The sequence below is a fragment of the Lutjanus erythropterus genome, chromosome 10 (genome assembly GCF_056507025.1).
Source record: "Lutjanus erythropterus isolate fLutEry1 chromosome 10, fLutEry1.hap2, whole genome shotgun sequence".
Taxonomy (NCBI): domain Eukaryota; kingdom Metazoa; phylum Chordata; class Actinopteri; order Lutjaniformes; family Lutjanidae; genus Lutjanus; species Lutjanus erythropterus.
The window spans coordinates 13,678,335-13,701,578 of NC_139326.1; the positions used below are offsets into that span (position 1 = coordinate 13,678,335).

Here is a 23,244-nt window from a genome sequence, read left to right on the forward strand (position 1 = left end):
GCAGATCTTGTATTGAAGACTCAGGGAACAAACAGTAAATGTAGGCATAAATGTTAAGCTATTTACAGTGTGCACACTAGTAATAGTGTGAACTGCCTGAAATGTCAATGCTAGAAAATGCAACTAAGAGTGAAATCAATGTTTTCACCTAACTCTCTCCACAAGAAAGTTATTCAGTGCATGTTCCAGAAATACACATTTTTAAACATGCCTACTATGTAGTTCAGGAAAAAGTCAAATCAGTGGAAAATATGAAAAAAAAAAAAAAAACACACAATAAATAAAATGTTAAACTCCTCATATTAAGCTGACAAGTATTTTTCTTCTCTGTCATTTCTGGTCTGATATTAAACCAACTATAATTGCACATTTTCTTCTCTTTCTCTCTCCCTCTCTCTCACACACACACACACGCTGTAAAAAATTTGATACCACAGGCCACTTAAGATGATGTCAGCTCATGCTGGTGACACAAAATGTCATCATCAGGCCAAATCCAATTACAGCAGTAACAACAGGACTCTTTGAAACAATCACACATCCACAATCCCCCGCCTGACATGAGATTTCTCAGTGGATTTAAAGAACGAAGACAAAAAAATAAAGTGACAAGAAAATTGAGCTTTTGTCAAAGAGTCGAGCGGTTTGGCTGCAGATTCATGCCAATGAAATGAAAGGTTGGTGCCAGAAAGAAGAGATTAGTGATTTTTTTTAACCTCTTGTCTTGTTCATTATTGCACGGATCAGTGTTCTGCAGCTCATGTGAAACCCATGTTTGGAGCTGTCTTTCAGCGTCCACACACACACACACACACACACTGAGAGCCCGTAACTGGAAAGGAATGAGTGGAGAAATGCATGTTGAACAGATGAGATGATGCTGCCCACAGATTTATGAGGCCAATATCATGTTTCAATCCCTGGAGAACACAGTTAGTCCACATCCACTCTGTCACATCCACACTCCATTTATGTGTGAAGTTTGTGTGATTGGTGTTTATGCAAATACACAATATCAAAACAACAATATTCCTTTAATGACTCTCTGAGGGTGAGTTTATAGGTTTGGGTTCTTTAGTTACAGAAAGTTAAATATTTGCTGTCAAATTTATGAGGAACATCTATGTTTTATTGAGCGTTACATAAAAATATTCTAACTTAATTTAATGTCCCAATAAGAAGAAAATAAAGATCCGAGTCTGTAAAGTGTGTTTCAGAGCAGCTCTTATTTTGAATATTATAACCAAATTTACAAAGACGTCTCCTATATTTTTTATATAAAATATTTCAAGTTTTAACATATAGCTACAGTAAACTGAGCCCCAAAACAAAAATAGAAAATCAATTTGACCTTTGACCTTTATTTTGTAATCTAAATTTAGTTTTGTGTGCAATAATCTATGATTGTTGTGTTTCTGTTTTTTTTTTGTTTTGTTTTTTTTTTCAGAATTTCCTAATGAGCAACAGGAGTTAAACGTGTCAGCTTTTGTGGGATTTTTTTTTCCAACAACACACATGCAAACTGAATATTTGACCTTATTTTGAAAATCTTACATAATGTGTCACAATTCAAGATTTCAAAATAAGATCCTGTCAACAAATGATGCTTAATTTATCCTCTATCTTGCTAAACAGAATCTCAAAAATACAAAAACAAACTCATTTAATTATCAATTTACCATAAAAAAAACATTTGTTCTTACAAAACTCAGAGATAAATGAATATATAGTAATATAATAAACTGTTCTCTATCTGGTGATATTTGTAGGTGCAAGATTAGTCTGATTTGAAACAACTAATTTTTAATAGTCTAATATCCCCAGTTTGGTGTGAACTGCTTTGCTAAGAATAAATGTAAAAACCATTGTGATGTATAAGCGGGTGCAGACTAACTTCTGACCTAAACAAAAACCTGTTCACAGTTAAACGTGTCATAACTTGGGCATAAAATGAAATACAAGACTTTTTATGGAAAGAGTTCAGTCTTATAAAGTTTATTGACATGAGGAAAACATTGGGATAATGTTTAAATACTCTACACAATAAAGTTATTAAACATGCACAAGTAAAATATAATATACTGTACATAAATATTACATTGGGACAAAAAAATAATAATTTCTAGCTGGTCTAATTTCTGATGCAGTGCCTGTGTGTTTAAGATTTTGTTTGACCCCAAAACCACGACTGGAGATGCCGTCTAACTGAGACAAACCTGACGCTTATAGTGCAAGAATAGATGGAAATTAATGGAATGCTCGACTCATGGCAGGTGTGGGTCTCTTCAGTATGGCCTCCACAGAGAAGGACAAAGACTCACTGGGCGCCATCTTGGTCCCCACAGGTTTGGACAGAAAGTCTTTGGCGTACCTGTCGGTGATTTTCACGGCCTGAATGTCCTTGGCGGAGCCCTCCCTGAACTTGCGGGCCGCCTCCTCTAAGAGCTCTTTGCAGTACGGAGCCCTGAGCTCCGGCCCGCTGCTTTTTTCACCCAGCGAGTGCTGGATGAGGGAGTGAAAGGAGTTGAGTTTCATGGAGAGCTTAGCACCGTCCTTGCTCAGCTTGTTCAGGACTTGGCTGGAGTTCTGGGAATGAGAGTTGTTGGGGAAGGATTGTCCGAAGCCCCTCCTAAGTGGAGAGAAGGCTGAGCACTCCCTCTGCCCCCCCTGGGTGACACCGGGAGGTTTGGGATCAGCCCGTTGAGGGTCTGACGAGTCCTGCAGCGCAGCCGCTCGGGATCCCTCCAGTTTGGCAGCGAGAGCGGCTGCAGCCTCCTGCTCTGGCGGCTGGCTCTCAGCAGGCATCAGCTTGGGCTCCCACACAGCACCCGGCTTCATGTTCTGCACTGCTGTGGCGTTGAACAGACACTGCTGGTAGAGCAGAGCATCACCCAGGTTGGCTGCACCGCGGGGCCACATCATGAAGCCGCCTCGTGATGGCTGCAGTGGGTAGTGGCGGTAGGTGGTGGCCACACTGACGTTGGAGGAGATGAGCTCAACGTTGGCAGAGCCGGCAGGGTACTGCATGGACAGATCCAGGCAGTTAGGGCCCAGGAAGTTGCACAGGTCCTTGGGCTGCGGCTCGACTTGAGCCGCCGGCGAGTAGGCCGTCTTGTAGTTGTACTCTGCGGCTGTGTGGTGGACCATGTTGTTAGGGAAGAGGAGCGAAGCCGTGGCTGCCTGGTTGTTTTCCATCAGCTCTCGCTCTTTATACTCCCGCTCCAGCATGATGGTTTCAAGCTCCTTGTCGGCGAAGGCCCGTCTTTTCCTCATGCGATCGCTCAGCGGCGGGGGCAGGGACGGGTTGGCCGTCAGGAATGGATCAGCCTGCACCGGACGGTATCCTGTCATCAAAAGAACCCTCATTTAATTCAAATGTGTTTATAAAAGTCAATGTGTGTGTGATAGATTGCAGCAGATGTCAAGCATGCATGCAGAAATGTTCACAACACTGGAAAACATGCAAAACCACAACAAAGGAGAAGTTTCACTTTAAATATAAATCATGGTCAATAATCAAATCATCTTTGCAGGGTGCAACTAACAATTATTTTTATTATCACTTAATCTGCTGATCATTTTCAAAATTAATCGATTAGTTGTTTGATACAGAAAATGTCAGAAAGTGGTGAAAAATGTTGATCACAGCTTCACAACGCCCAAGGTGACGTCCTCAAATGTCTTGTTTTGTCCACAACCCAAAGACATTCAGCGAGGAGTAAATAAACCAGAAAATATTCACATTTGAGAAGCTGAAATCAGAGAATTTGTACCTTGTTTTTTTTTTTTAATGACTCAAAATGATTAATCGATTTTTAGAATAACTGATGATTAATTAACAGATGATAACTAATCAATTAATCGGCTAATTGTTGCAGCTGTACATATTTGGATGTTGTGACAGTGCTGTAGATCTTAATTAGTGAACTTATTACATGCCAAAAAAGTTCATCAAGTTGCTGCTTACAGATGTAAACAAGTCCTTATCAGCGTTTTCGTGTTGTTAATGGAAAAAGAGAAATGTAAGTCAAGCTACAGGAGAAACAGAGGTTGTATCAGAGTTAAACAGAGGCAGAGGCTGAGCCAAGAGAAACAAAAAAGAGCAGAAGCATCTAATGCAAAGACATAAAATGTGTTTCTTTTTGTCAGATCTGCTGCCGCGTTACCTTCCAAGATGCTTTTGGCGAGCATGGTGGACGGCCGAATATGTCGCTGATATATCGTCCTCCTCTCTGCTGGAATTTGTTTCCCAGATATTCCTTTTTTATCCTGATAAATTGAGAAAACAAAAATGAGTAAAGATGTGCTTTCAGGGGGTTTTTCATGACCCTTTTAAAAAACCTGATTTGTCACAGCTAAAGTCACGTGTGTTTGGATAATATAATTATATAATACATATATATATACATATATATATATATATATATATATATATATATATATATATATATATATACATACATACATACATATATATATATATATATATATATATATATATATATATATATATATATATATATATATATATATATATATATATATAATATAATATAATAATAATTCTGTTTTTCTTACAGTTGCATTCAATTGCTAAAGATACTGAAAGGATAAAAGTGACAATAAATTTTCAACAGTCTTGCAACTAAACCTGACTGCATTACTTGAGCCTGCAATATTTTCACAGGACTGTGTATAAAAATACATTTAGCTTAACAAGCCAAGAAACAAACACACGCAGTAGCTAACACACCCTGCACACACTACAGTCAAACAGAAAATGTCCATCTGGTGCCATCTTTAAAATACCATAGATGACACGGTTCATTATTTTTATTTTTCCACAGACATTCTTAAATATTTGAATGTCACCGCAGTAAAAATGCACATAATATGATTACAGTCCCCAAATTAGTACAGTTTCATTTCAAGTTGCAAAAAGAGTAAGACAACAAGAAGACGATATGAACATTTCTTTTTACACGTTGCACATTTTCTAATTAAGCTGTGTATATAAGCTTTCATTTTTACTGAATAATAAATGTTTATTAGCTGAGACAACATTAAGAAGCCCTCAGAGAACCTGAGAGGCCACTTTGAGAACCACTGATTGAGATCCATGTGCATTCAAACAACGAGATTTATAAGTAGTACACATTAAATAAATACATCCACTGCCAAACCCTGGACCTTAATCTCATCCACTACATGCCCAAAATTATAGTTCTAACTAAACGAAACCCTGCTGACAAAATTGGAAGTTTAATTTTGGGTGGAAAAATAAAACAGCATTATTTTTTTTTAGTGCCACTTGCTTGACGTTGACAAATCATTACAGTGACTTCGATGTAGCCAAAAAGAAGAGAGAAAAATAATGAAAGGCATTCAAAAACAAATGTCATTTAACAGAGTGAAATTTTAAAAAAAAATAAAGTACTGGTTGTGATGTTTGAAGAAATGCTACATGTCTCATGGAGACCTTCACAGTTGTGTTTAGTGTTTGATAATTTATGTGCACTCGACTCATAAATGATATCAGCGACAAATCACTGCAATACACTCAGGCTCTTTGATTTCTTTGTTTCATCGTTTGCCTACAGATGCCAGTTTTTGAGACAGGAATTGTTTTTCTGCTCATTTATCAGAAAAAGTGTTTCCCTTTCTGGGCCTACTATTGTCACAAAATGTGCCGTTGATGTTGCACTGCAGCTCAAATAAATTTTAAAAAGAAATTAAAAATAAGTTTGACTGGAATGTGAAGAATTGGTGTATTATGAAGATTATTTTCAGGGAATGATTTTTTGAGGAGCGACCTTAAATTAAATCATATTTTACCACAGTTCACTGGCCAAGAGTGATTGTGAAACAGGGAAACCAGAAGAACTGCCAAACACACCAAGTGCTGTTAGAAATACTACACGTTTACGCATATGTATGCAATAATGACAATGGGCCTATACTGTCATGCCATTTGATGATGGTGTGTGTTTAACGTATATCTATTTTAGTCCTCTGTTGCTATGTTTTAACGACAACTTTACATTTTAACATGGATTTTACTCTCTAGTAGCGTTAGGAGGCGTTAGACACGTGGTACAGTGTGTATAAATAGCAGCGACTGAGCCACTGGATTTACAAAATAAATAAAGCAGATTCATGAGAACCAAGATCAACATGTCTGAAATCCTTACAGCTGCTTTCAAGGACAGTTAAGTGTACTCAAATTTGAGTACACTTAACTGGATTTGAGGTTTTGTTAAATAAAAGAAATTGAACGCATCACAGTTTATGAAGGCAGCAGGTCATGGACGCACAAATTCACCTGCGTACACACACACATACAAACACACACACCTACACCCACACACACTCTCCGGGCTCACCTCCGTGGCTTGCTGCCTCCTCAGGGCCACCTGCGCCGCCATCACCCGCTGTCTCTCCACCACCAGCAGGCAGTTGGCGCACTGGCAGTCCCTCCAGCGGCAGAAGCGCTTGTGTCCCTTCAGGCAGGACACCACGCCGTGGTTGCGGCAGCGGGCGCATTTCGGTGTTCGGCTCAGCTTCCTCTGGTCCCCCGGACACAGGCCGCTGGGGCCCGGCTTGTCGTCGCCCTTGCTGCCGTCCGCGTCGTCCTCGGAGGCGGCGGGGCCGAGCGGGGCCGAGCCGGGCCGGCTGGAGGAGTCCGCCAGGTCGTCGCTCTCCGTCTCCAGGCCCTCCACGTCGATTTCAAACTCGCAACCGGCGCTGTCTGACATGTCTGTCCGAGTCCTCGCCGGCTGTCCTCACACCCAGTTTATGTCTGGAGACAAATATGAATTATTTTTAGACCTGTGGACGACCGTTGATATAGTATTTAAATAATCACTCAACATAAACAACAGTCCAAACAGTGAGCCATTTCATTGAATATCTCCAAAATAAAAGCCAAAATAAAAACTAAACAAACCAGTTTAGGAGAAAACGATACATGCCTAATTTTCATTTATTAATCTGCAAACTGTACTCTAAATAAAATACCATGGTATTAAGGCTTAAGGCCGTTTATTTATTATACAACACACGGTTGTAAAAGTGAAAAAAACAGAAACAGGAAAAATCTTCCTTAAAGTCAAGTGGTCAGCAGAAAAAAGTACTCTACTAAAGACAGATTTCTAATATTTAGTATATATATATAGATTTATATATGTAAGAAGATAATGAGCTTATTTTGTAGTCAACAAATCACAGGCAAAAATTAGACGACAAATATGAAAATCTATTATATAAAATGAATAGCAGAAAAAAAAAGCCCATTATGATGACATTTACCCTTTTACATCAGCTTATAGTACCACTGTGGTCATCGTTCCTGTATGTGCGCAAAAATTTCACCTATACTCGGGCTGAGTTGTTGGTATTTAATTGGTTATTTCATGCAGCGTTTTGGCGTCACCTCGCAGAGTTTAGTAGCGCATAGTAGCGAATAGTTTATTTACGAAAAAAAAATCTCCCCAACACTTCTCTTACTCTCCTGTAAATTAACAAAAAACACCAGAGAAGACTTGAGCGGCTCACCTCCAGCAGTTGATTCAGCGGTCTTGTCCGGGGTTTGACAGCAGTGTGGAAAGTGAACGTGGTGTTCACGTCGTTTGGACTGTGATGAATCACACATGCACACACACACACACGCGGTCCAGAATCCAGAACAGGCTTGTAATTAGCTGTTAATTGAGTGGATGAATGTGTGTCACGCTCTGAACAGACCCAACTTTCCTGTGAGGCAGAGACGCGGAGCGCCACTCCTATGAACCGCTTCAGTCTGCGCTCTCTGCCCTCTGATTGGCTGCTTCTAAACAAGCGCCCACCACTAAGATTGCGAGCAGTTATGCGGGCGGGGCAGTGGAGTTCGCCTAGTAACGGTAAACAGCAAATAGATTACTTTAATTTTTCTGTAATTCAACCCTATTATACCGTGAAGAAACTACAGAAAAAAATTATTTGTTAAAAGAGAGGAATTTTCCCCTTATTTTGTTTTCTTTTGTTATTAAATTTGCTATTTTAGCTTAATTCTGAACAACCAGACAGTTTATAAACTATAAATTATTAGCCTATATAACACTCAAGAAAGCCTATATGACAAACAGGTGACAAACCACCTGTAATCAATAGACTGCCAGCTATATAATCAAAGTTAAAAGAAATGTTAAATTAAAATGACTAATAATATCATATGTCAAAGCAAGGAATCCATACCTTAAAATCTCACAGTTGACTTACATAGCTCTAAAGATGTATGGTAGGACAGGCCAAAGGCTGGCCTTCTCAAACTGTCAGCCAAATTATATGCCACAACTAATCTTTCAACTGAAGGGGGGGAAAGCATATACTACCCTTTTCAAATTAGTTTTCAGAAGCATATTATTATTTAGTTCATTAGTCAACCTGGAATTAATTCAGAATTATTGAAAATCTAAAAAAAAAAAAAAAAACTCTTTAAAGCCACAGATTTAAAAAAAAAAAAAAAAAAAAAAAAATGTAGTGCAAATCCTTTGAAAACTGGTCTGTTATTGGGGATTAGTCATACCAAATTTGGAGGAAAAAATAGCAAGCTCATTATATATCTGAGGGAAATTGTAAATTCCTTTTAGGATATTACAGTGACAATATGCACATTAGAGTGTTGGATCTCTGCCAGTAGGTGTATTTACACAGATCACAGTTTTAACTGACCTGCCACAGGGCAGGTAAACAGGTGATAAATGTGTCCTGCAGGTTGTTACAGTCTGTCCCAGCGCCAGAAGTAACTGAGGATGATTTCACTGTTTTCACAACAATCAGACCTGAAGAAAAAAAACACCATGTCAGCATGCAGAGTCCTACAACAACAGATAAAGTAAAACCCAACCTAAAATATACCTAACCTTTGACTGATCCCAAATTTCAACACTTCCCTTCTTAAAATTATTTCCAACCATGGCCCTAATCTCACTCGAACTTCTTGCAATTTTAATAAACTTTAGCCCTTTCATTCCTATATAGATTATTAAGCCTACATATCACCTTGTTCTTTAATACTTAATACACAAAATCCTATTTTTAAAACTAACATTTCAAAATAAACCCAATAAAAGATATATGAGACCGAAGATTTTCACGTGAGGACATTTTGATCAAACAGAATAAAAACACAAGATTTTCATTATTACTTATAATTAACTTTCTCAGAATAATATTAAAAAGTTAAATAAAAGTCAGATTAAAGTCGAGTTTGTAAGTGTGTGTGTGTGTGTGTGTGTGTGTGTGTGTGTGTGTGTGTGTGTGTGTGTGTCATATTTCGATTATTGTAGAACAAAAGTTCACCCTTTTTTCTTTTTCTTTTCTTTTTTACCACAGCATAGCAGGGTGTGACCGAAGCCTCCTGAATTTAAAACAAGAATGTCGACAGCTTTCTATATTTGGCTCTCTGTTTGCAGCTTGCTGACTGAAAGCCCGATTTACAGAAGAAAAAGAGACATCGCGGCATTTACTCAGTGCCAAGTGACTTCCATGGGAACTGACAACAGGACAATACAGACGTCCACAGACGCTGGTGTAGCGTGAAAATACCCTGTTGTCTTTAACCTTTTGTCCGATCATCTTGTAATGTGAAAATAATGAACAGAGCGACGTTTAAAGCAGGATATATGCATATTCAAATTTTTTTAAAGGGTAAATATCCGGCTTGCATTGACATTAGTTATAGACGTTAAAAATCTTAATTTAATAGTGAACTGCCAGCTGTCTATGGGCATTAGATTAATATTAAAGCTTTAGTGACTGAGTCTTTTGTGATATTTTACCATTTAAGAATGAGTAATTTTTATTTTCTTAATAATGCTTTATATTTCTTTTTATATCAAAGACGATGAAAATTCATTCATACATATTAATCCTGGGAACAGTACATCTTGGTCTATCTTGATTATATTTAAGTTACTGTAAGCTTACAATCGTTTTGTTTTGTTTTGTCTTTGTATCTAATGGCCTCCAGTAATGTTCGTTATAATATTCAAAGTGAGGTCTTCTTGAATGACTTTTTTTTTATTATTGTATCTCCATAAAGAAAATAATGAAACCTAAGGACTTATAGTTTATTGGATTGTTTTTTTTTTTCATTGCTTTTATTCGATAATTTTTTAACAGGCTATATTAGACTGTAGTTTAACTAATTTGCTTAGTTAAGCTGTCTATTTTTTCAACTTCTTTGAAGTGTATGAGAAATACATTATAGACGTACATGGCAGGGCACAGTATTTAACAAACAAGCATCATATGTCTCACACATAAAACATAAAGAGGGATAATAAAAGTAAGTGATGCTGGTTAAAAAAGACACTTCTAACTTTTATCTAAGTTGTGTACATTATTTTAGCTCAAGACGTCTAGAAAACAGACTTTTAGACTTTAATTACATATAGAAAAGTATTACTTCTGCCTTTTAAAAATCGCCCCTGTGTGTTTTCCATGCTCCTCCAGATGAGGACAGTGCAGCCTCCTAACTGTTCCTCCATGTGTTGGAGGTGAAGACGTCAGGCCTGCAGGTGCAGCTTTATTTGCCACTTCGTCTTAATTTATTACGAAGGTTACGACCGGCCACCCCGGGCTGCCGTTTCCACATCAGGAATGCTTTGATGTCGAGAGCGGGCTGGACGGTGGGACAGGAGGATCCGAGCAGAGCTGGACCCTCCAGGTGAAAAGTGTTGTCTGTGTCCGCTGGCTCGTTATGACTCAGCAGCGTGGGGCCCTTGAACGAGTTTTCCAAACTTATTTCTTCCAGGGGATTGTCAGAGAGTCATGTGGAATCTAGAAGAGGTTCAAGGTGATTTTAAGGTGACTATGAAGCTTTAAGTTGGTTTTAAAAGTCCTTGAGACGGTTCCGAGGTCCTTGAATGGGTTTCCAGGGGTCTTTTATTATCTTCAAGGGATATGTCAGGGAGTCATGTAAAATCTGGAAGAGGTTCAAGATGAATTTAAGGTGGCTGTGAGTATTTAAGGTGGTTCTACGGATCCTTGAGAAGGTTCCAAGGGCCTTGAATGGGTTTCCAGGGGTCTTTTATGATCTTCAAAGGATATGTCAGGGAGTCATGTAAAATCTGGAAGAGGTTCAAGATGACTTTAAGGTGGCTGTGAGTATTTAAGGTGGTTCTACGGGTCCTTGAGAAGGTTCCAAGGTCCTTGAATGGATTTCCAGGGGTCGTTTACAATCTTCCAGTGGTATGTCAGTGGGCCCTGGATCCTTGAAGAGTTTCCAGTGATTCCAACAGGGGATCACTGGAAATTCTTTTGAGGGGATTCCAGGGCCCTTTGCAGGAGGTTCAGGAATCCTTGAGGAGTTCCCAGGGATGCTTGAATGGATTCTACTAATTACTGAATGAATCTCAGAGGCCTAGACATCTTTCCAACCATCTTGACACCTCTTTTAAACTTTCCAGGGTCCTTGAAGATGTTACAGAATCCTTGAGGGAGATCCAGGGATTCTTAAAGGGATTCTTAAGGGGATTCTAGGCTCAGACAGCTAGGAATTTCCTGAAACTTCCAGGGTCCCCTGAGAGTTCTAGAATCCAGGAATCCTCAACAGATTCCCCTTGGGTCCTTGAATAAATTCCAGGCATAAATGAATCGGTTTCTGGTCTTAACAGGATTAAAGGGGAATTCCAAAGAGCTTCCAGGAATCCCCGAAGGGACTTCTGGCATTGCTAAAGAAATTCATTGCATCTTTAGGAGTGAGGGAATCCTTGAGGTGTTTCCAGTTATTATTGAAGGAATCCCAGGAATTGTTGCAGTGATTTGGAGATCTTTTGGAGAGTTTTTGGGGTTCTTGAGGAGGCTTCAAGAACCCTTTGAATTCCAGATATTTTAAAGGAGTTGCAGGGGTCTATAAATCCTTGAGGAGTTATCAGACATTACTAGGAGACTATTAGGGAATTTAGAAGGAGTTCTGGGATCTTTGCAGTGTTTCATGGATCAGTGAAATGATTCAGCTGTCAGTGAAGGAGTTTCAAGAGTCGTTGCATGAGTCTTTCCATCCTTGAATAGATTCCAGGTGTTTACTTGCTGGGGTTCAGGTATCTTTTACACAGTTCTTTCAAGGGGTTCCAGACATTACTGAAGAAATTTCAAGGTAGGGGTGTGGGGATCTGTTCAGAATTTGCACAGATCCTGGAAAAGATCCCAGGCATGGTGATGTAAATAATGTGACTACGTTAAACACGACATTTTGAGAATTTATAGCGATCTTGTTGTCATGTTTTGCTACGATTTAGGGTAGACTCAGTAGGATTTATTAGTCATTCCCAGGATTGTCAAATACTGACATTTTGGGTTGGTAAAATGTTCCGAGCACAGCAAAAAAATAATGAGAACAAACAGAAATATAGGCAGACGGCAGAGTCTCTAAAAAAAAAGTCTATACATCGTTTTTAGGAAAAAAGTTGCTTCATATGCCTTTAAAGCAACTTTTAAAAACAGCTTTATGAAGTTTGCTTTGTCAGCCTGGCTACACCCTTCCGTTTGTATTTCTAAAACAATGATATATCTGTCTAAAATGTAGTTATACTTGCTCTTTATCTTAATGTTTATTTAGGGTGTGTGTCTATGGAAATGACTCAATACACCGCCTTTAACTGATGATGTGTTTTTAATGGGCGCAGCCTGCTGAAAGACACAGACACATAATGACACTTTCTCACACGCTGTCCAGTTTACTTTTGGGGTTGATTGAAACAACAGCATCTTGTTGGAAGTGTCCCGCTGTGCAGGCCGTAAAGTGTAACAGGAGCTGTGTATAGACAGAAGAACAGAGTGGGATCACTGGGGATCCTGTTATGTTAATTAGCCTCTGATGGACCAACAACACATGCGGCTGAATGCAAAACCAGGCGGGACGGCATTTGTCTCTGTCTGAAGGGGTCTGACACCTCGACCTCTCATGGCTAATGTGCAACAAACAGGAGGACGTGTCCTTCAGCTGTGGACTGTGCTGGAGGAAGTTTGACTCAAGTAAAAGTGCAAATACCACACTGTTGAAAAAAAAATACTCTGTTACAAGTAAAAATCCTGCACTGAAAATGTTACTAAGTAAAAGTTTTTAAGCATTATCAGAGAAATGTACCTAAAGTAAAAGTACCAAATACAGAAAAATGTGACTGTTACTGTTTGATCATTTGATTATTATTACTCATGTATTAATATAAAAGCAGGCTTTTACAGGTGTAGTTTGTTGAGGCTGTGCACATTTTTAACTATTTGGTACAGGATGTTTTGTAGAAGATTTTCCCTATGTATTAATCTGCTGATTGTTGTCTTGAGTAATCAATTCAATTGTTTGTTTGACCTCAAAATTTCACTTTCACAATGTTTGCTTTTGTATAACCAACAGTCCAAACCTCATAATTATTTTTAACCAAATGGTTTAAATAATCAAAATGAAAAGCAGTAAATTGGCACATTTGTGAAGATGGACCCATGAAATTTACCAATGATGATTAATGAATTAATGACAGTTACTTTTCTGTCAATCAGTTAACCAACCAGCTGTGCTTTTTTTTTTTACTAGTAGTTTATTTATTATGAAGCACATATGTCATAAGTTGTGTATGCAAAAATGTTAATATGTCAAGCTGTCTAACTAAAGCTGTCAGACAAATGTAGCGAAGTAAAAGGTGCAAAATTTTGGATATTTGTATTTAAGTTTTTTTTTTTTTTTTTTTTTTTTGTACTTATGTACAGTACTTGAGTAAACGTATTCCAGTTTCTAAACGTAACCTTGACTTAAGGGTAGAATCAGTAGGATTTACCTGAGCTGTTCAGAAACATCACCCAGGATGTCGAAGCAAAATAATGAGAAACAGAAGGAAATACAGGATGACAACAGGGTCTCTGCAGATACAGACACCACCAATCATTTCTCGTGGATCATAAGTGGAACAAATTACTTTAGGTTTTTGTCCTATAAATCCCCAAATTATTCTAATTTAATTACATCATTGTGAGACCTGCAACAAATACATCTTATAAAATGAAAATTCTCGTCAAACCAATACAAAATGTGTTATACTTATATACCTACATTCAAATTGACAATTTTCTCCTCATGACATTTCTGCTTCATTTAATTAAATCTTACAGGCTGCTGTTACATATATGTAATAAAATACTTTTTAGAAATAAATGATGCCGTGTCAACATTAATCCCAGTGGTACTGAATACTGACTGTAGGCCCCAAAATGTCATAGTAAAAAATACTAATTTTGTCCACTGGGCGGCAGACTGGAGCAGCTAAACAGGGTCAGTGTTACCTGCTTAAGGTCTGATTTGTGATGAAAACAGCCTTAAAACAGAAAGTAAAACTATTTACAAATTGTACTTAGAAAGTAAATAAGAAACAGTTCATTGGCCTGATTTGAAAACAGTATAAACAGTGATAAAATAAATTATCTCATTGATAAAAAATAACTCTCCCTTCCCAGCTTCTCAGTTCCTATCCAAATAAAATAATAATAGTCATAGAGATATCTTTATAGGGGTTTTTGTTTGTTTGTTTGTTTGTTTGTTTGTTTGTTTGTTTGTTTGTTTTTCTTTGGCTATTTTGCTCCGTTGAAAAGAAGGCATACTTTATTTTGCTATTTTAATAACTTAATTTACTATGGTTTTGTTTGAGATTGGACACAATCACACAGATTTGACTTGTGACATCAACACAATGTAACTAGAATTCACCACTAGGTGGCAGCATGTGACAGGTTTAAACCAAAGGATGACCAAGAGAGTCTGAAACTGTAAATTCCCCAAGAAACATGAGAACAGATTAAGAAATGCCAAACCAAATAGTAACAGTACTACACATACAATTACACTTTATTTTACTATTTTTAAATTGTGCTTTTCCACTGACACACACTTTTACTTTACTTGAATATTTCAGTTCTCTGAGTGTGTACTTCTATTCCTCTATAATTCAGAGGCAAATAGTTTTTTACACCACTATATTACTTTGATATCTTACTTACTTAGCAGATTCAGTTTACTAATGGAAAATATCAGCAAATAAATTCTGGTGTGTTCTAGATTAAGATAAGACTTTACTGATCCTCAGCAATATAAAGTTATTAAAATAAGCAACACCTTTACCTGCTACAACATGAAAATGTACTTTCATGTTGCAGTTATGATAATGTTCATGTCGTAGTAATGTTTCAATAATTTATAATCCAATAATATAATATACATTACTCTGAAATAGGCCATTCTGCATGAGTACTTTTACTTTTGGTACTTTAAATACATGGTGATGCTAATTATTCTATACTGTACTTTTATTCGAGTATAATTTTGATTGCAGGAATTTACATGTAACAGAGTATTTCTACATTGTGGTATTTATAACTTTACTTAAGCAAAAGATGGAAGTACTTCTTCCGCACATACGCATAAAAATCAGCCTTTGAATTTGACTGACCGACTGAGAAAATGTCTCATAATGTTGTGATGCAAAGTGACTGAATCATTATTTAAAGCAGGTTGCGATGGCCAAGGCCACACAAATGGACAGTTGAGGGTAAAACCACGCACACACTCACCTCACTTCTTTGTTCAATGTCCGGCCGTACGTGAGTCCGTGCGTCCGTCCGTCCGTCACAGATTTTTGTTTGCGCGATAACTTTTGAACGGGTGGACGGATTTGCACCAAATCTTGTGTTAACACTCTATAACAGGTACATGAACTGATTATTGACTTTGATATATTTTTGAATAACTATGTTGGATACCATTAGGTAATAAAGGTAATAGCTCTTTTCTTGCAATCTTTTCTCATTTACTGTATCAATAGAACCATAATTCTCAAACTCCTGAGACACTTGCAAATAAGATTTATAATTAATCAATGGTTTCAATCAGGTGTAGGGAACACAAAAAGTCACAGTTGTATGAAACTGTTGTAGGCGGAGGCATCAGCGCTTGAGCGTGGACTTTAATTTGCAGTCAGCCACACCCCAAACAATTGAGGACCACACTACTGTTTATTTGAGTTATAATTTCTTTATTTTCCTTTAGCTTTACACTGTTTAAATGGAGTGCACACATTTCCACACTGTAAGGTTAAATTTAGTAATTTTCTGTTGTATTAATCTTTTTTTCTTTTTTTTTTTCAGTTACCATGCTGGTGGGGGTGGTTTCCTCCTGGACAGGCAAAAGGTGTGGCCAAGGTGTGGATCCTGTTAAATCCTGTGGCCAGCTCATCAGGCCATACCATCTCCAGCCATGTTAGAGGGGGGTTTGGGTTTAGTTAGTTTTTCCTGTGTATTAGTTTTAGTGGATATCCATTTTGTTTTCCCCTTTTGTGTTAGTTGGTTTGGCCACGCCAGTATATATGTTCCCTCATGTTTCATTTTGTTAGGTCAGTTTGTTCAGGTAAGACCTTGTTTTGTTGCTGTTATTTTGAGTACAGTCATATTCTGTTGACATTTTTTATAGGCCCAGTTATTAAGTTCCTGGTTTATATTGTTTGGCATTTTTTTGGGTAAATAAAAACCCTCTTTCTCAACAAATTCCTGTTCTCCTCTTTGCCTCATGCTCGGTCCCTGACACAGGTGAACAGTAAGTTCAAACTGCAGTTTTTGTATTTTAATGGTGGTACAAATGTGTGTTTTAGGTAAGAAGTTAAATAGCCACACAATTAATATCTACAAGCCACAAGACCTTGGGCATTTGCAGCAGTAAATGGGGAAAATGATGAAGCTTGGTTTAATGAATCAGCAGGATTGTGTAAAAAAAAAAAAAAAAAAAAAAAACACATTCATTTACAATGTAAACTATGTTGATAGTCTAGCTTTGTCAAAATAAAAGATGCAGCCCTTTCTGTTTCTGTGCACTAAAGGAATCCACATGCTGAAATATTTTGTGTATAAAATTGGTATTAAATATAAAATTAGCCCCCTGCTGCTCATTTAATAGTAAAAGTCATCTGTGGTCAGATCACAGCAGAGTTTTGTGTGTCTGTGTGTCTTCAACAGTGTGTTGTCAGGAGTTTAGGATTTTATGATCAGAGCTGCTGACTGTCAAAGAAATCAACCTGTGTCTCTCTGCACTGTTAATTTCTTTAATCAAGGTTTCAACCAAGATGCACACTGGTGTCCATACTATTGATTTTATCTAATACACTCTTCTAGATTGGACCAATCAATACTGAACATCAGGGGCATGTATAATAAGTACATTTACTCAATCAAGTACAAATCTGAGGTACTCAATTACATCTCAGTGGCGAATATTGTACTCTTTACTATGCTCGAAATTTATCTGACCGCTTTAGTTACTAGTTACTTCTCAGATTACAATGTTTCATACCCTTCCTGTCCAGTGAAAACCATGTATTTTTAAAAAGCAACAGTACAAACATATGATTTTACAGAATATTACATTGCTGTATAAACTCCCAAACAATTTTTAAGCAGTAATATTAATCTGCTGCTGCTTTTACTTTTGACATTTTAAGTTGATTTTTTCATACTTGCAGCAGCATACATACATACATGTTTCTTTTATGCAGAGTTGATGGAAACGACAATCTGACATATAGGGCTCTGTCAACACTTGTTTGGGTTTATCCTGATATTAATGAATTTTTATGTTTAAACTGGGTAAAGCTGCAATGATTAGTGATCAATCAGCTGATTGAAAAAATTAGCCAACTAATCTGATTTGCCAAATGTCAGACATTTGACACTAAATGTGAGGATTTGCTGGGGGGTTTTGTCACTTCTGATAGTAAATGAAGTGTCTTTGAATTTTAGACTGTTGGTTGGACAGAAGATACAATAGAAGATGTCAATTTTTGCTCTGAAAAATTGTGATAGGTATTTTTCCACCATCTTGACATTTTATAAAATAAATAATGAACTGTGATATTAATCGGGTGACTAATTGATAATGAAAACAATTATTAGTTGCAGCCTTGGGAACATTACACACACGCACACACATTACATTACAAAATCAAGGTTATCCTGTACTTTGATATATGATATTACGTCATATTTCTGTCTAGTCTCTACACCTGATGTCACTGAAGGGCGTAAGATCAGTTAAATATTCATACAACTGCTACAATAAATGCAAGATTAAGAAACATACTGCATTGAACATAACACTCCTCTGATGTTGAATTTAATTTGAAATAGTGGATGATTTTTGAACAAAACCAAACAACAAAACGTCTCAGTTAATAACATAAATGACATAACTTTTAAATTCAGACCTGGAGAGAAAATCACGAGTAACGCTGAAGACAACACTCGGCTCCATTTGGGAAACTCAGATTTATTTGGCATACTCTTCACATGCATTGATGACATCGAAACTCTTCACAGTACTAAACATGCTGACAGGAAATAGTTGAGAGATTTTCAAAACAAAGTGAGTCTGTTACATTCATCCGTTTTGGCCGTGGTCACGTGACATCTTTAAAGCATGATGTTAGGGTTAACATCGCCTCATCATCACAGGGTGATTGCTTCACACAGTTCAATTGAAACACTGGATGCCCCTTCACAATAACACATTTTTTGGTGTCCCCTGCTGTCTCAGTCCATCAGCAGTGTGTGTTCTAGGTGGAGGAGTTCAGGATGCGGGAGTCTGCGGAGTCGGAGCGCTCCTCGTACTCCTCATCAGGGGAGTAGAGGCCGGGTTTGGGCCCCAGCGTGCAGCTCTCCTCCTGGATGCTGAGGCGCTGCTCCTCGGAGGCTCTGGAGGGGAGGATGGGGGAGCTGCGGAACACGGAGCCGCCGGGGCCGGCGGGAGCTGCGGGGGAGAAAGGAGACACGTATTGTGCGGCGGAGCGGAGCTGGTACTGCTGCTGTAGGGCCATGGTATTCCACAGAGTCATGTCGTTGTGCACGAAAGGGCTGGCCTGGCTGCGCGTCAGAGAGTTGCGCAGCATGAGCGGGTAACGCGTGGGCTGCGGGAAGGACGGGTGCTGCAGAGGGACACCCAGCGGGCCCGACGCCGAGTCGGACGTGAAGCGGAGGGAGTCGGGCACCCGGAACGCTGAGCCCACCGACCACTTGGCGGAGGAGGACACCGGGTGGTAGGAGCCCAGCGTGTGCTCGAACAGATGTCCGTTTGGCGGCAGCACCATCGCGTCCCCGTGTGGGTCTGCGTGCGTGTGCGCGCTCCCATCAGGACTCCGGCTGGACAGCAGCACCTCGATGGCCCCCACTAGGTCCCCCCCGCAGCCCCTGAGGATGAGCTCCAGCACGGGAGGCTTGTGAGCGGGGAAGATCTTCTTGAGGACCTCCAGAGGGGGCCGGTTGGCCCGCAGGCTGAAGGGCAGGTTGATGGAGCCTGCGAGGCCCTCGATCAGCACGCTCTGCTCCGAGGGGCTGACGGGATACTTCTGAGGACTCTCGGGTTTGGCCTCCTTCTCAGCGCTGCTGGCTTTAGGGAGGCTGTAGCGGCTCTCCTCCTGGTGGGAGGGGGTCTCCGGGGGCTCCGGGGTGTAGCAGGAGTTCGGTTTGGAGCCCTCAGGTGAGCTGACTGGGTCCTGCTCCTTTTCACTGGAGCTGCCCCCGTTCTCACCTCCTGACACCTCCTCAGGACCGTCCTCTGAGGGCTCTGTGAGACAGACAGACAAGTTTGGGCAGGAAGCACAAGACACTCGACTTTAAAAAAAAAAAAAAAAAAAAAAAAAAAGGCGCACACATTTGCACACATCTGCTGAGTATCAAATTAATTAATCTGACTTCAAGAGCCGTTCTTACAGTACAAGGAATTCTCATATTTGTTGATTTTGGAGGCCCAGGGCCCATTTACAGGCATCAGTATTAAATGTTTTCATAACCAGTTAAAAACTTTGTGTAATCGCTTGAATACAAACTCCACTCTCTTCTCTGGAAGAAACGTAACACGCAATTACTCGCTTGTCAACTGGCCCCCAACGTGAAGATTCACGTGGATTTACTTTATTTTCTCTCCTCCGGAGCTGTGAACACAAACTGCTGACTGTGTGCCAGTGAGGAATCTGCTGTCGATGCCTTTTGACCACATTTTGTAAACAGATCGCTTGTTTCTCGGTAACATTTCATCTGAAGTTGACCTCCTGCGAGAAATATGGCGATTACATTCGATCTGGTCCTGTCCGCCGCTGATTACTGTCATCGTTTAAAGCTCTCAGCTCCGTCTGTCAGGAGGCAGCTGAGAGCTGCTGCTGTGTCCACATGTTTGACTCTCACAAGCAATCAGGTGGAGTCAGGTGAATGTAGAAAAACAACCTAAACCAGAGCTGTGAAATATTCAATAATTCAGTCACTATAACGCCGGTATGTGGGAGGAATATTGCGCGTAAAAGCCAAAATCAACAACAAAATATTGAAATAAATAATAAATAAAAAAAAAGGTTTCATAGCCTCCGAATTACCACATTTCCTATTTTTTTTTTAAATTGATTTTAAAAAAATGTATACATGATAAAAAATGATGATTGGAATAAAAAAAATCAATAAATGAATAAACAAATAAATAAAGACAGAATATTCGATATCTGGACTGTTTCACGAATTAGTAGAAAATAAATTAAAGAGCAAATTATTACAAATATTACAACGAATAGATGTTCATCCTTAGCCTATTAATAATTCAAAAATATAAATGAGGGTTTTTGCTGCTGTTAAGATCAAAATATGTTGTAAAAATGTCATGAAAAAAAAAAACATTTTATTTTACCTTCAGCACAAATATTTGATTTCTTAGTCTCACGTGTGTTTGCGTTTTTTTTAAAGACAAAACAGCACATTGACAAAATTTTAATATAACAATGACAATATGTTTTATTAGTTACTGCTATGTGCTGCAACACTGACAATCAAGAAACTCTTGTCTCATCTTGATTATGTTTGTAAATAATTTTTATTTAAAAACGCTCATGTATGTAAGAATATATTTTAAAGAAATAAAATACAAGCCTACGTGTAATAATAAAATGATGAGGCTTATTATAGACAACTATAGAAAAACCTAACATATTGTGGTGGCAATCAATGAAAACTTGAATATTTCAAAAGAACAAGTCTGAATGAACTCTTTCACATTAACAAAAGTATCATTCCAAAAGTACACAGTATTTATAGGACACTGTGTTAGGCTCACTTTTGTGTACCTAAAACTGCACGGAAATTGAAGACTGAGCTTGACCGTAAAGACCACCCATAAACTGTTTGTACATCAGGCGTCACATGAAGATAAAATCAACAAAACATGTCAATCTCAATCTTCGGCACTTTTTTTTTGCATTTACTTATTTAGTAATGAAACTTTGCATATTTTCAATTAAGATTATTTTTGACAGAATTTTGCAAGTTTGTGTGTGAAACTTAAACAATTCCCCTGATCCACTGATAGCCTAAGTACTGGTAAAGTACTGGTATGGTAGTGGTATCATTAAAATCATTTGTTATTTATTTTTCATTATTTGTTGCCTACATATTTTCTACTGAAAAGTAAGCAAACAAACAAAAAAAAAAAATAAAATAAAAATAAAAATCAATTCAATAATTTGTGCCATTTTGTAATTTCCCATTATGTTCAATCCAACAAATAAAAGTAGGAATTATAATATATTATTACTTGTTTCTGATGACTTTTTAGAAACGTAAACATGAACTCTCTCTCTGTTTATTCTCCTACCTGTGCATGTTTGTGCTCCGGCCTGCGCCTGCTCGGCGCTGCTCCACCTCAGCTCCAGCTCCTCTGTCCTCGGCGTGGCTGTCTGGTTCCCCTCACCAGCTCCGGACATGCCGATGCCGGGCAGCACTCTGAGGGACTCCGGGATGAGGCTCTCCAGACTCTCGTTGGCCTGCTGCCTGCGGAGCGCCACCTGCGCCGCCATGACGCGCTGGCGCTCGATGATGAGGATGCACTTCTCGCAGGTGCAGTCCTTGAAGCGGCAGTAGCGTTTGTGACCTTTGAGCCACGACAGCACGCCGTGGTTCCGGCACCGCGCGCACTTGGGGGTCCTCTGGAGCGGGGCCCGGGGCTGAGACACCGGAGCCCCCATGTACAGGTACGGGGACCCGTAGCCGTTCATCGTGTCATAAGCAGCGGGGTGTTTTCCAGGACGCACAAGTGCGTGTGCGGAGAGGCGAGGCGGGGCGCGAGTGTTGTCGTCCGAGAGATGGAGGAGCTGGATGGAGCTGCTCCGCTGCCACACGCATGACAGGAGGAGGATGAGAGGTGTTGGCTTGTTGTGGAGGATCCACCTTTCCTCTGGCTGACAGCACAGATATGCATCAGGCTGACACGCACTTATGGAGACGAGTAACCAAACGCTGTCACTCGCGTCAGGGCGCCTGCACGCTGCAAAAAATGTCCAGTCAGTGAGGATCAGATAACCCCACGTTTCCCTGTGAGGTTCACACGTCTGTAGAGTTTCCTTTAGGATCAGGGAAACACTTCAGGATTCAGGAAGACTGGAAACATTGTGGTTTGCAGTCGAAACAAACGGCTCTCCATGTCAGTGCAGAAATCAAATGTTGATAGCTTTAGTGGGAAGCTGCAACATTATGTCCAGAAATGGTCCCTGAAAAGGGCAAAGTGCAGGACAGGCCTGGGATAAAACCTTTTTATTTGATTGTATGCAGGGAAAATGTATCCCTGCATGAAACAAACAACCTTTAATATATTTATAAACCAGTTATATTGATATCTGTTGCCAGTCATTTGTACATTTTTAAAAATATGCCAAGTTCAGTTGATCTGAATATCAATCATTTGGACAACTCAGCAGTCTAATGAGATATTTTAATTGTATGCAGGACAACTGAGTCTCTGCATGAAAACATTCAAACATGTATAAGCTATAAGACGAAGTGCAAGAGAATATATTGCCACGCATTTGTAGCATAAAACACATTTTAACGATTTATCAATGCAACAAAATATCACATTTAAATGGAAATTAGCATCATAAATACAGGAAAAGACAAATGTAAGCCAATTGTTTTAAATCCAAACTCAAATGTCATCTGAATTTCAAAAGTATGACATACCAGCTGTCAAAACTGAGACATTTTATAGACTGTATGCATGGAACAGATGATCATTTAAACATCTGTCAAGTTAAAAATAAAATTTAAAAGGCAAACTGCACTACTAAGTGATCTTTTGGCACGCATTTGTAGATATTTCAAATGAGGCACACATTTATTCTTTTAGCAAATCAACATAGAAAAACA

General features: G+C 38.9%; 2 protein-coding genes across 3 annotated transcripts; both read right to left on the bottom strand.

The window, feature by feature from the left end:
• Positions 1-1,964: 1,964 nt before the first annotated feature.
• On the bottom strand, positions 1,965-7,769 carry dmrt2a (doublesex and mab-3 related transcription factor 2a). Of its 2 annotated transcripts, none has more exons than XM_084728258.1 (4): positions 7,555-7,769; positions 6,384-6,799; positions 4,167-4,269; positions 1,965-3,344 (listed from the first exon to the last, which is right to left on the bottom strand). In XM_084728258.1, the coding sequence occupies exons 2-4, from the start codon at positions 6,753-6,755 to the stop codon at positions 2,248-2,250; spliced, it is 1,572 nt and encodes a 523-aa protein (XP_084584384.1). In that variant the 5' UTR covers positions 6,756-6,799; positions 7,555-7,769; the 3' UTR covers positions 1,965-2,247. The 2 variants fall into 2 exon arrangements, with proteins under 2 accessions (XP_084584384.1, XP_084584385.1); XM_084728259.1 differs by having other exon boundaries at positions 6,384-6,828.
• A 10,548-nt stretch (positions 7,770-18,317) lies between these two features.
• On the bottom strand, positions 18,318-22,303 carry dmrt3a (doublesex and mab-3 related transcription factor 3a). The gene is made up of 2 exons (XM_084728260.1): positions 21,698-22,303; positions 18,318-19,630 (listed from the first exon to the last, which is right to left on the bottom strand). Exons 1-2 carry the CDS (start codon positions 22,095-22,097, stop codon positions 18,624-18,626), a joined length of 1,407 nt encoding a protein of 468 aa, XP_084584386.1. The 5' UTR covers positions 22,098-22,303; the 3' UTR covers positions 18,318-18,623.
• Between the last annotated feature and the right edge of the window lie 941 nt (positions 22,304-23,244).